At 49.8% G+C, this 13,573-nt stretch overlaps 3 protein-coding genes across 3 annotated transcripts; 1 reads left to right on the top strand and 2 right to left on the bottom strand.

The window, feature by feature from the left end:
• Nucleotides 1–288: 288 nt before the first annotated feature.
• KD926_010594 (putative ATP-dependent RNA helicase (Hrh1)) lies at nucleotides 289–2,903 on the bottom strand (the record flags this gene model as incomplete). The annotated part of the gene is made up of 2 exons (XM_053102973.1): nucleotides 289–630; nucleotides 723–2,903. The coding sequence occupies 2 exons, from the start codon at nucleotides 2,901–2,903 to the stop codon at nucleotides 289–291; spliced, it is 2,523 nt and encodes an 840-aa protein (XP_052953631.1).
• Nucleotides 2,904–6,829: 3,926 nt separating this feature from the next.
• Nucleotides 6,830–8,540, bottom strand: KD926_010593 (putative F-box protein (Pof7); the record flags this gene model as incomplete). Its single annotated transcript, XM_053102972.1, has 2 exons — nucleotides 6,830–8,086; nucleotides 8,154–8,540. 2 exons carry the CDS (start codon nucleotides 8,538–8,540, stop codon nucleotides 6,830–6,832), a joined length of 1,644 nt encoding a protein of 547 aa, XP_052953630.1.
• A 523-nt stretch (nucleotides 8,541–9,063) lies between these two features.
• Nucleotides 9,064–10,537, top strand: KD926_010592 (putative mitochondrial carrier protein; the record flags this gene model as incomplete). The annotated part of the gene is made up of 2 exons (XM_053102971.1): nucleotides 9,064–9,313; nucleotides 9,390–10,537. The coding sequence occupies 2 exons, from the start codon at nucleotides 9,064–9,066 to the stop codon at nucleotides 10,535–10,537; spliced, it is 1,398 nt and encodes a 465-aa protein (XP_052953629.1).
• Between the last annotated feature and the right edge of the window lie 3,036 nt (nucleotides 10,538–13,573).

Raw genomic sequence — 13,573 nt, 5'->3', positions numbered from 1 at the left:
CTCCACTTATCGTTAGATGTTGTGGTCCTACAATTTCCATTTACGTTAACTTTGTTTATGAGATCGTAATCATTTGTAGCTGGTTGATTATCACCTCTTAGTAGAATGTTCTCAGTCTACCCACGACGTCTTGTTAGAAATGTTGAGATCTTCTATAGGTAGTAACGCGCATGCCAAAAATGGAAAATACTTAACACATTGGGTATATATGGTTCTACGTCTACTTCTCTATCTATCATATCAACACATACACATACACAAAACGGCAGAACGAAAGAAAGGAGGCGTCTAATCCTGCAAAGCCTCCTCAATCCACCCCATCTGCACCACGCTCACACCCCGAGCGTAAGTCCGATTCGTGAACACGAACTCATTGTATAGGATCGCCTCGACCTTCTTGCCGAAGAGGACGCTGGACGGGTGGATCGCTACCGTTTGGTTCCCTGCCACGGTGCGATAGCTGCCGTCGGGTACGAGGCGAGCCGTGTTGGTGAAGAATCCTCGCAGGAAGCTCTTGAGGATGAGTTCTGGGGATGGGTCTCGGATAACGGACTCGTTGGTCTCGCGGCCGTTTAGGGCAGGGAGGAGTTTGGCTTGACGGCACTGCGTGGTGAGTTGTTTGCGGACGTCCTGCGTGATTCCCATGTGTCAGTTGGGGGTTTGGTTACTTATTTGTCAAAGGGAGGGGAGAGGGGCAAGGTAGAATAACAAGCCGCACTCACCATGACGGATTGCATGGCTCGGTGCGAGACCATATGTTTCTCCGCCCAGGACTTTCGGTTCGTATTCTCCGCTGCGTAGGCCTGCACGGTAGCGAGCATGGTGAGATGATCACCTTCTCTCCGGTAGAGATCACGTCGGGCTTGCTCGGCCTCTTCTTTCTTCTCTTCCGTCGTCGTGTTGAGGAAGATGGTCTCGACACTCAGGCAGGAGATGATGTCGATCACATCTGAGAGACAGTCGGGGCCGTGATCTGACGCCGCTAGAAGCACGCGACCCAGGGTCGGGGTAAGAGGGAGTTTGGCAATCTGTTGGCCGATTTCGCTGATCCGGCCCGTTCCATCGAGGGCCTGGATACTCAGTAACTGGAGGAGAGCTTTTTCCAGGGATTCGCGGGGAGGTCTCGTCAAGAACGGGAAGCCCATGACATCGTCGACGCCGCGGGCTTTCATGTTAAGGAGGGCTTGGCTGAGATCGCATCGGAGGATCTCGGGGGTGTTGACTTCGTCGAGATCGAGGTAATCCTTTTCGGTGAAGAGTCGATAGCATTGACCCGGGGCTTCACGACCGGCACGACCTTTACGCTGGATGGCGGCAGATTTCGAGATCGGCTTGACCAGCAAAGAGTCTAGTCCAAGGCGACTGCGGAACTGCTTGACCTTGGCTTTTCCACAGTCGACCACAAAGCGTACTCCCGACACCGTGACGGAGGTTTCGGCAATGTTGGTGGCGAGAATGACTTTGCGAGTCCGTGGTGGTGCGGGTAGGAAGACTCGCTGCTGAGCAACCTGAGGAAGGGCAGCAAAGAGTGGGAGGACCTGCACCTTGGGCAGTGCTGGATCCATCCCGACGGCATACTCATTCACCAGCTTTTCCAGAGCTTCGACGGTTTCTTGTCCGGTCAGGAATACCAGGATGTCACCGGGCATAGGCTCCTTGTAATGAATTTGGAAAATGACCTTGAGCGCTGCGTCGACAAAGTCATGCACCGGCTCTGGAGAGTAGATGGTCTTGACAGGGAACTGGCGACCTTTGATATGGCAGACAGCAATTTCATCACTAGCCTTCTTCTCCGAGGCATCTTTCTGTTTAGTTGGCTTGCCGTTCGCTGTATTGCCTGATCCCGACGACTCAATCGCACGCTGGGCCTGGTAACCTTCTTGAAAGAACCCGAGAAGACTTTCCATATCAGCCGTGGCACTCATCACCACCACCTTCAAGGGTACTCCGCCTCTTCCTCCGCGCTTCCCAGAGACCATGTTTCTCAAGAATCCCAAGACAAGATCGACGTTGACACCACGCTCGTGCACTTCATCGACCACGATGGCACTATACTTGGTCAGCCACGGATCCCGCAGCATCTCCTGCAAAAGCATTCCCTCCGTAAGAAACTTGACCCTTGTACTAGGCGACGCAGACGTATCAAATCGAACCGAGTATCCGACTTTACTAGCCGGCGACGAAGAACCCAGAGGAGTACCCATTTCGTCCGCAACACGTCTCGCCAGCGAAATAGCCGCGACTCGTCTCGGCTGCGTGATGGCAATGCACCCACCGACCTCCAATTCCTTTTCCGAGCCATCCTCGTTGGTAATGCTTGTCTTGACCGGCCGACACCACTGCTCATCCACCAGGAACTGCGGAATCTGCGTACTCTTTCCGCTACCCGTTTCACCAATCAAGAGCATCACGTCGTTCTGGCGCAGATATTCTCGGATCTCGTCGCCATGAGGAAAGATGGGGAGGTTTTTCCGGATCTCGTAGAGCGCCTTGGCCTTTTCCCTCAGCGGGCCGAAATCCCGCTTGGTATCCTTGAACGACTTCTGGTCCTGATTCCGATCCTGTTTATGTTTTTGGGGCTTCTGTTTCGTCTTGCTAGGTCCGCTGCCGGCTGCGGCTCGGGCTGCGGCCCTCTCGTCGGCGGTTCGTGGGGTTGGTGCGCGGTTCTCGTCGGCGGTGGGTGAAGGTTGAGGTTGAGGTTGAGATTGCGATTGAGGCTGCGTCGACTCATCCTGCTTCCGCTTCTTATTTTTGTGCTTCTTCTTACCATCGTCGTGGCTGGGGGATTTTCGTTTCGTGGAATCGGCTTCGTGGCTCGGTTTCGCGTCGACGGGCTTCTGCGTTTTGGCGACGGGCGCTTCGTCGTCGGAGTCGGCGAAGACCGTGTGCACCATTTCCGGCATGATGAATTGCAACCTCCTGCGGAGTGGAAGCCGGAGTCGGTATGATTAAGGTATGAATGATTGTGTGCAACGGAATCGGAGATGGTGAGATCGACTGGTTGGCGCAAACCCCGAAATTTTTTGGGCGAGGCTTATCGATAAGAGGCTTGGCGTGAAGATCCATATTTCAATAAGAATCTTTTTTTTAAGAAAAAATATACTACCGCACTCTTACAATTGTAAGATGTGAGATTCTATATAATCTTAATCCGGCAGTTTTACCTAGCGAAAGAAAGTACTCTATTTTACATACATACAGCAAAGGAGAAGCTTTCTACCGTCTACAAAGAAACTGATAGTACCTATCGTGATATGTTTGCGATTAGTACAATACTTATACCTTGGAATCAAGCTTTAGTTTTGTTAATAATCAAAATTGGGCCTTGAATATCGTAACAAATATTGCCAGAGCTTTAAAAAGTATATGAGAAACACCCATCATCTATGCAAGAGATAACCAAAGATACCAGGCTATAACAAGGAAAGATACGTACAAAGAGGGAAAGACAAAAGAGCTGAAAGGAAAGAGGCCTTGAGATTTTGAAGCGTGAGAAAAAAAATCCAGACGTAGGACAGGGCTACTGCCGGACTTAATGCCATGACACTGCAGGTCAATAAATGTCATAGACGACTCTCGTGTCTGGCTTGTACATGAGCAGTCAAGTTGTCCTTCCTGTTAAATAGCTTACAGCCACAGTTGAATGAACAGTGATATTGTCTTCGAGTGAGATGCGCCGACTTGATATGGCGAATCAGATCCCCTGTACGGGAAAAAGGCTTGTAATATGTACAGCCTTGCCATTTGCAGTGGAGATTCGAGGAGCTGTGATAGAGTGCGACATTAGCTAGTGATTTAAGGTTAATGAAAAAAATGAAATGAAATGAAAATGGCACCAACTTTTCCTTTTGAGGTTGCTGGTAGAAGTCCGAGCTCTGCTCCTCTGGTGTGGCTGGTGCGACATCATTCAGACCGAGATCATTGGGATCGATGCGAGAGGTCCACGATGTGATCGGCTAGAGATACTTGCCATGGTGGCTGAAGGTACATGGATGCGTCTCATTGGGCAAGATGTCTTGACTGCATGGACGGGGATATTCGATGTAAGCTGACGGATTGAACATCTGTAGCGGGTTCCTAGCACGATCGTCCACCGCATAATGAAGGGGGTTGATTATTTCAGGGAAGAAATCCGCCATTTCGGTATTGGACTTGATAGGAGTGTAATCAACATATGAGAGCTCCATCATGCACTCGGGTAAGCAGATTAAGTAGTTTAGTGAAAATTCAGGGGAATAAAAAGTATTCTATCATTGGAATCGAACTGATGGCAGGTAGTGAGTTTGGTTAGGAGAGTCTTATGAGTGTAGTTATATTCCATGTTCACTGCGGTTGGTAGAAGCGGTAGACAAGCCCTTTTGACTACTGGCAACATTGTATGAAGTTGAGGATAGGATCTGGGTAACTACCCCGTAGTTAGGTAGTTAAGGGTCTTGACAATTGACAAGCCTTGACAAGATTAACTATTAGGCAGATATATATCCATCATGGGAAACCCTTGCCATCTAAGGATACTCCATACTACATATCATACTGAAAGCAAATGACTTCTCGATTTAGGTTTGGGTTTCAACCGAAAACACCGGCCTCAAAAGCGCCGTCCTTCGAAGTGCCGCCCTTCAAAGCGCCGGCCAGATCGCCCCACATACCCAGCCCTTCGTCTGGCACATCAACCTTGGTGGACGATTCTCATTCTATACTCCTAAGTCTCCTAGACCGGGAAGGAGATTGCAGTCACAAGCCCGATCCACTATCCAACCCACCAACTAACCTGGAGTCCAATCTACCATCTGGTCCATCATCTAATTCATCATCTAATGCACCTTTCAATCCTGAGCCCAGACCAGCTGTCTTTATATTACCGACAGGGCGAGAGACAGAGACACCTTGTGTAACGATCCCCTTACAACATCAGACCCCAAGCTAAACAAGAAGGTACGTTAATAATTATTTTATATCCATGCAACATCCATCTTGTCTACTCTGCGTCCAGTGTTCTAACCATGATAGACAAGCAACCCAAGCAAAGATGCTTGGAAACATCAGCTCAGAGATATTTTCAGGAGATGGCGACGGGGCCATAATCCACGAGCAGTCTCCACAGAACAAAACTCGGTGCATGAAACCAAGAATTATACTCAATTAATCGAAACCGTGATCCTGACTAGTCCAACGCGCACTCGATCAACTATCGGTATCTGCGAGGATACTATGAAATCGGACGACCGTTACCGGACGAATCGCCGTTCCGGATGGCAGGAGAGAGTCGCAGAGGAACTAATGCAGAACCCTGCGTTCCAGCCGATTGTGCAATGCCGCGATTCACCGGGGGAGATAAAGGTTCCTCATCCGATGGTGACGATGACAAACCAGGCCGAAAGTAAAGGCGCTTTAGCTCGCCTTCGCGAGCCCAGAATAAACGGAAATTCGCCTGTATCTATCACAAACATGATCCATTAAAGTATGGGACTCAAAATCTCCAATATCTGATCTGTGCAGGAGCGGGATTTGAATACTTTTCAGAGCTGAAGTAGGTCAAGCCTTTTTGCGCCATTTGATAGGCTAATATGCTCACTTATCCTAGTCGACATCTTCAAAGGACTCACGAGGAGTTCGTCTGCGGGAAATGCCTTTCAACCTTCGACACTGATGTAATACGTCGCAATCATCAGGAAAAATGCAAAGTGCGGCTACGTTCTTCCCAGGAAGAGCGCTGGGCTGGTTTATGGACTGCCAGATTCCCAGACATACCTGTTCCCAGTGATCCATGTAGGGACCCTCTCTTTAATATCTAAAAGTATTGTCGAAAACCAACGCACGTCTTTAGACCTGGGTAGCGCTGCAAAGCCATTTCCGCCCATGGTACAGACAGGTCTTGATTCACCCTCGGCACTCCCACATGAAAGAGCATCTGGTTCTTCAACTCCTCAATCCTCAACAGCATCTTCCGGCACTCTCATCAATCATACGGATCTTTCCACAGCGGTCATCTTCAGTCCGGCATCCTCAATGGAAGTGGAAGAGCACCAGCTCCGTCCCTCGATATCAGCCTCCACCTGGTAGAAAATAGAGTCGATTGCCTCGAGAAGAGGCTTCCCTTCCTGGAAGACACGGCCAGACCATTGTTGAAGCTAGCTAGCCAATCCATCGAGACCACCAAACCAAATGCTGAGAGCAATGTCGATTGCGCGCCTTCCTCTTCCAGTTCTGGTCCAATACACGAATCGACCGAAGAACAGGAAACCTTGGATTTTTGGAATTCAGACTCGGTGCGCAACAATGTCGATGATGCTTTTCTTGGAAATAGCTCTTTTGCGATGGGACTCCCTGATTTCCTATTTCCAGATTTCAATTTGGATAGGGATTTTATGGAACGTATAGCAGTCTAATATTGGGTATATTCGCAGTTCAATGTATGTGCCTACTCGTGATGTGGCGGAATCAATGATCTTATAAAGTCACCCGTGACGTTGGGTCGTGTCACCATTTCTGTTCTCTGCCTTCTTCCTCTTTATGTTTAATCTTCTCGTCGAACAGCTGGGCAATTAGAAGATGATCAATCTATATCATTTTTTCTAGCTTGATTGTAGGTTATTTAAGTTACTGTATATAGAACTTATCAAAAACATATTATGGCTATTTGATATGTTAAAGTAGCAGATACATTAAACTATAGTAAATCTTATCATCTGATCCGAGTAAAAAATTCAATCCTTTTCATTAAACTCCAGAATGAAGCGCCATTTATGTCGTATAACTATTCTATTTAAGCCAGCTTTCCTTCAATCGTTTATATACTCTGTATAGATGATCAATCTCGCTCCTCTACCTAGCTCATACCCCAGCCCCGAACACGTCGGAATGAAAATGCTCGATCATTTCGTAGTCGGAACTCGGCCCAATCGTCAGTGAGCTTGTTATAGCTCCAGTATCCTTTCCAGGCTAACTTGGTATTTTTAGATGTATTGGGCGGAGCTTCGCCGGAATTAGGGCGGGGTGCCGTCGCAGTCGACCGAAGGGATAGGTAAAGGATATAAGTGTATTTTGGGCCGACGCCCTCTGTTTCAATGACAATGTCCCGAGGGTCGAGCATGTCATCCGACGAAGTTTTACCGGTGGAACATAGGAAATCGGAGATCGGATCTGTCGGTGTGTCCTCTTCCGGTGATTCGGAGCTCGGCGACGGGTGAGCTAAACGCCAACGACCCCGTTGCGCCTGTTTCAATGCTCCCATCGCGACGGGAGGGATTGGCTCTGTCGCTCCAGATAATGCAGTACCGCCATCAGCGGCGTGACGATGGTGTTGTTTGTGAGAAACTGCTCGCGCTGCCATCACGTTCTCCTTGCTGATGTGCGGCACTATGTCCAGCGGCTCCACGGTACTCAGCAGGGAGACAACGGATCCGTCGGGGTAGAATCGTAGGTATCGGTAATAGGTGACTATGTGGATAGGGCTATTCCACGCGACGTTTTGGTAGGATGAAGCTGCACCCGGGCGGGTGTAGTTGACGGTGCTGATGTAGATACCCGTGAAGCGAATGCGCGGGTACATTTGAAACACCTCGTTCCAGGAAGACAAAGGCTTCGGGATTTGAGCCGAAGAGTTCATGGGGAAAAGCGTATAGCGCGGTCCCAAGGTGTACTCCCGGTGGCCCATGATGTCACATGCGAAGGAATAATGCATTGATTTAAAGCCAAATTCAGAGCCTTGGCAGAGACGTCTCCAGATGGGCTGTTCATTGGCAAAATGATAGGCGAAGCGTTTGCAGACCAACGACGTCCGACAGAACGAGGCAGGGTCCATTAATGCGACATTTCTGAGAATTTCAACCAAGACCTCGGACGGGACGTTCGCAATGGGGCAGGGAGGCGGAGGGGTGTTCTCAATAATGGGTTCCGCCTGCGGAATGGGAAGGTTGGCAAACGACGCAATGAGCTCAGGCGTTGGCAGCGTCTCGGGAGCATCGTCGGACTGCTGACCCGTGGGGGCAGTCTTGTCCGAAGAGGTAGGAGCTTGAGCCGGTTTCTTTTTCCACGCCCAGGCAAAATGCTTGTCGCGGTACGTTTTGTCGACCGCCGAGTCCAGCTGTGGAAAAGGAACGGAAAGCTTAGTATACGCCCAGCACAGATCAACCGAATACTCCTGAGCTTACCCGATAGGCCTTCCGGTAATGCTGCAAACTATCCCCCAAGTTCCCCTCCGCCTCCTTCTCGACCGCTCGTTCGAAGTGCTCGAGGGCGGAGTTGGGCTCTTTCCGGGGGCCCTGAGAGTGGAATGCATCCTCGTCGGATGCGCTCAGGTGTAATTGATGAACACCTTGAACAATTTCTCCCTGGTCAAACGATGCCGCCCCTTCCTCATCTTCGATCTCCTTCCGCTCTGATATTTCGTGGCGAGTGGGCGGGAATTGACTTGGGCGGGCGATGGAAGGCGTCGTCTGTCTCGGTTGCGACGGTCGAGGCGGCGTAGGCCTGGAGCGACGCGCAACTTCTTCGCGCCATTGTCGCCGAAACGACTCGAGCTCGGCGTTGTCCGCCATGATTGCGACAGCGGTGTCCGTAGGAGGGAAGTGGGCGTTGGCGGAAGGACGGTACTCCGTCCCCGTTGATTGATAAGCGTGTGCCAGAGCTCTCGACCGAGATCAGGATGGAGAGTGAGGGGTTCAATCTCGGGGGAATAGAATAAAAAATGACTGAGATCTCAAGAATCCATATCGATACAGGGAATTGCAGTAACAATGGAGATGACTCGACCGATGTCAGACGGGAAGTGAGGGAGGAGGAAAGTCAGTCAAAGTCCGCGGCGATGTTCTTATCTCCGGCCTCCATCGAAACTGGTCCGAGCGCCACCGCCAACAGCCGAAGCATCTTTTTCCTCTGACGCATTTGCCTTTGCCTGGTCCTGTCCGTTGCCCGCGGATTTCCCCCACTGTGCATCCACCTTGTCGCGCTCAAGTCAACAGATCCCGGATCCATTGTCTCCGACTAGAAATTCATCAACTATCGAATATCAATCCCTTTCAACCTCGCAAAACATTGTCCTCGCACCCTACCATTGAATGAATGTCCGATCTTAGGACAGGCTTTGCGCGTGAAGACCGATATCGCTCGACCGATACGCTGGCTGCTGTTGGGTTCCCCAGAGACTCCGCAGAGTCATGGCATTCTTTTGAAGACACAAATATGGCGGCTACTTCTGGAACAGGATCCCTCCCTGGCCCGGACGCCAGTGAAATTGAAAGAAAGGACGATGTCTCGCTCACCCAGCGGATGGTTTCCGCCACCTCGGGCAGTATCCTCACGAACCTGCTAGGTAAAGAGAACATCCCCAGTTTCACTCTCAGAAGATACATCTGCGAAAGTTCATGGAACTGACAAGGCTTTTCTAGTGACCCCGCTCGATGTTGTGCGCGTTCGTCTTCAGTCGCAGTCACCGATCAAAAACACATCCCCCTTCGCCTCCCATGCCCTCCAACCGTTGAAGAACATGCCTCCGAACCTGGGGGTAACCGCCTGTTGCCGGGAAGTATTTTGGATTGGACAAAATTCGCAAATATGTATGGCTGGACCTAGCCCGGGGGCTATCAACGCCCATTCGGCCTCGATGGCGGATTGCGCCGTGGAGGAATCTCAGCGCAAAACGTTCACCTCTACTTTAGACGGATTGCGAAAGATCGCTCGCAATGAAGGAGTATGGACACTTTGGCGTGGTCTGAGTCCGACCATGATGATGAGTATTCCGGCGAATATCATATATTTTGCTGGTTACGACTGGTTGCGATCGGATGACCGAAGTCCCATTAAACGATTCCTTCCGGACGCCTATGTTGCATTTGTTGCAGGGTCAACGGCTCGCATTGCTGCGGCTTCTGTTATCAGTCCAATCGAAATGTTCCGAACGCGGCTGCAGGCTACTCCCGGTACTGGCACCGACCATTTCAAGAACACTCTCACGGATTTACACCAAATGACTCAGGTCCATGGCTACGGCTCTCTTTGGCGAGGATTGACACTGACCATGTGGCGTGATGTCCCTTTCTCTGGCCTGTATTGGTGGGGATATGAGGAAGTGAAGAAACATCTTATGGAGGCTCGCAAAAAGTTGCACGAGCGTCCTTCGTCGGACGTGTCGACACTGAGCCGGTCTTCATCACATGATGCAGAGGGGCCTACCTTTTTCGAGAGCTTCTTTGCGGGTGCTACCTCGGGATCAATCGCGGCGTTCGTTACCACGCCATTCGACGTGGGTAAAACGCGCCAGCAGGTATTCCGACACATGGGCGACGATGTACCTGCTTCCGCTGGAGGCGCTGCACAGAAATCCTTGCGGCCGGAGCAACTTTCATTACCAAAATTTCTCTTACACATCTTCCGAGAGGAAGGTACATCTGGACTCTTCCGTGGCTGGGTCGCTCGTTGCCTGAAAGTGGCCCCTGCCTGTGCCATTATGATCTCAATATATGAACTTGGAAAGAGAATGGCACGGGGTGTCAACGAGAAACGGGACACCCCCGATGCAGAACACGGGTCTTCGTGAACCTCCAAAGCTTCTCCATATCATCCTATAAACCTACATTTTTCGCTACGGTCAGAGACTGCTCCGACCGCTTCTCCAATCCGAATTTGAGTTAACTTTGATTGCTCATCGGTTTGCATACGCTATTTTACTGCTAATACCCCGTAGTTCACTCGGGGATCCGGCTTCGTTGCTTTTACTATATTTGTTATACACTTAACCGCCATGATACCGCCTTGCATTCCAGATTATAGAGCATTTTCTCCAGACCTGGTTGTGAATATGGTCTAGGGGACGGAAGTTATTTTCTTGTTTACCCCTTGTCAAAAGCCTTGCGTTTGCACGTTCTGTACATATATGTATTTTCTCAATAGACGAACATCTTCCCTCTGTCATGTACTATAGCTTGAATACCAAATTCTCTGGCACTCCCTTCTAAATGCCGACTACCTACGACGGACTACTTCCTGGGGCTGTTAGAGACAGCAATGCTATGGCTAGCGCTGGTATGGTGCGTCTCCAACTTTCTCTGGTGATCGCGCCGAGGGGCAGTGTTGATGTGCCAGCGTTAAAATCTGGCTTGGTAGGTTGCCGTCTCGTCTTCATTAGCAACAATGCTGTCGAAATCCCCATTGCGCGCCTTCGCTACATGCAATACCCCATCAATCGAAACAACGTCCCAGTAGTCAGCATCGCAGTCGCTTCGGTTATAAGCTCCCGGGTCATTGCACTGCTGCCAGCAATCGCGGTCAATTGATATTGATCCAGGAGCTCTATGTTAGTCGCGTTATCTTGTGTGGCCTCTCGTTTACTTGTTCTAGACTAGAAGGTCTTTTAGTAACGCGTTCGCTGACATCCTTTGTAGCGTCTGAAGTTTTTGTAAGCCATAACGGATTAGGAGCCACTAGCTCAGTAGTAAGGCGTTCAGCGAACGTGTCGTAAGGCTTAAATTGCAGTCTTCTGCGCCGAATCGTAGGCCATTTGATGCAGGTAGTAGGAGCTTTCGGTTCCCTGAGCATCCTGAGAAGCTCGGTAGTAATGTCAGCGTCGTACAAGTAGAGATATTCGTGTTCAAATACGTTGGTCACAAAAAGACGCGACTAGAAGTTGGTCAGTTGAGATCTCCAGGAGCAAAAATGGACTTGAACTAAAAGGTAACGTGCAGTATAAGTGATTGATTCGGACAACTTCAACTTGCGTTCTTAAAGTTACGCAAGAGCCAGCAAGAGGCACACAAAATACGGATCTTCAGTCCAGTCCTTCGGTTTTATTTGAGCCAGTCGCTTCTTTCCAATGCTCGCACCAATCCTGTTGCGACATCCGCATGGATCTGGGCAAGCCTTGAATCTCTTTATGCGGCCTCCATTGACATTGTTGTAGTGGAAATAACCCACCAATGGGAGTGAGCCTTCACGAATGTGGTCCTCACTCCTCAGGTTGTCCGTGTCGATGAAACACAGTATAGTCTGGTCGGTGAACAAGCGTACGATCAAAGGAAAACCCGGACCCTGTGCTACTCAGATATTATGATTAGTAGGGTTCCCTTTGTGTTGGATTGCATTGCATCTCTTACCAGTTCCTAGCAAATGCGTGTCTCTCACCCAACAGAAGATTGACAAGGCAGCGATGCTTTATGTAATCTAAATAACCCATTGCGATTTTCTCAGCATCACTAGCTAGGTGATCCTGAGCAGAGTCTTTGTTCTTCCCCTTTATAGTTCACCTGAATGGACTCCGTGCTTACATCAATAATAGTTTCGAATTGACAGCCTACCAGGCTAAGGTGATGGTTAGTCCATAAGAGCGGATAAACAGAGAGCTCGCAATGACGTCGCATAAGATCATAAAGTGATGTTTGGCTGCTGCAGGTCGCCATTCTGGTATCGGGGTTAATAGGTATGTATCAGTGTATCAGCGACAGTTTGTTTATTTATTTCGACTGGAGTTCATTTTCACCGCGTGACCTGCCAGCAATAATATCATGTATGTACCGGTACTTGCCGACCAGTTCTGGCCGATAAAGGGGAAGTTTCTAGGACCTTCCCCCCTGCTCCCAGCAATCTCAATCCATTTCATCCAATACGAATTTTGGCATGCTTCCCCGAAACCGTGCCGAAAAGCGTCCAGTTTCTTTCCAATAGGCGCTGCATTGCTTGTATCTGGCCGCATGAACGAACTGGTCGAGTTACGATCGCACCTCGGTTCTTCCTCCGCGTCTTCTCAGGTCGCTGCGTTCCTTTAGGTGGTTGTCGCTCTCTGTTTGGCCACTGGCGTGATTGAGTCACTTCCTAGTAAATCGCCAGATCATTAGTAAAGTGGACGTAGATAGTTGTGTAGCCGAATGGCTTAAGGGAGCGAGCCGCGATTCATTAACAGGAGGAACACCTCGCCCAGTGATTCGTCTTCAGGCACGCGTGTAGACCGAGCAGTGTCGAGGGCTGCCGTATTTGATTGGAGTTGATTGACTTGTTCGTTGGTCATTGTAAACGTGCGAGGCGGACAATAAGAATAAATAATGGCAGTCACGTGTATTATCACGTACATCTACTACAGTCTGGGCTATTGTCAGTAGAGTTAGTTAGTTAGTTAACAAATACCTGAGAACGAGGCAGCTGATCAAGCTGCAAAGAAGGGTGCTGCCATGGATCCTCCCCTTTCAAGCAAACACTCGTACGCCTCGTTAAGGCGGCAGGCTAAGGCAGATGTCATAACTGCTCTTCAAAGATACTGGCAGTCCTCGGCCCCTCAATCCTATCAAGATCTCTGGATCACCAACTTCTCTAGATGCCCTGCAGAGCTAAAGCTCCCAAGGCCACTTTTAGCACGGATCCTGGCTGGTCGTACGGGCCATGGAGACTTTGCAGCTTACCACGAACGGTTTAATCATGAAGATGCCCACCTTCTCTGCCGCTGTGGTGCAAGAAAGGCTACAGTTCACTTCCTCTTCTGCTGCATTGCAAAAAGTCGTTTGCCCCGACCTTCAGGGTCCCCTTCTGACATGATCCCCTACCTACTAGGCACCCAAAAAGGTGCAACCGAGCTGGCTGCGTGGCTATT

Source organism: Aspergillus affinis (assembly GCF_023601865.1).
Source record: "Aspergillus affinis strain CMG 70 chromosome Unknown NODE_82_length_168771_cov_87_400459, whole genome shotgun sequence".
Classification (NCBI taxonomy): domain Eukaryota; kingdom Fungi; phylum Ascomycota; class Eurotiomycetes; order Eurotiales; family Aspergillaceae; genus Aspergillus; species Aspergillus affinis.
The sequence above is the reverse complement of the archived record's forward strand: the minus strand, read 5'-3'. Positions and strand labels throughout refer to the sequence as shown.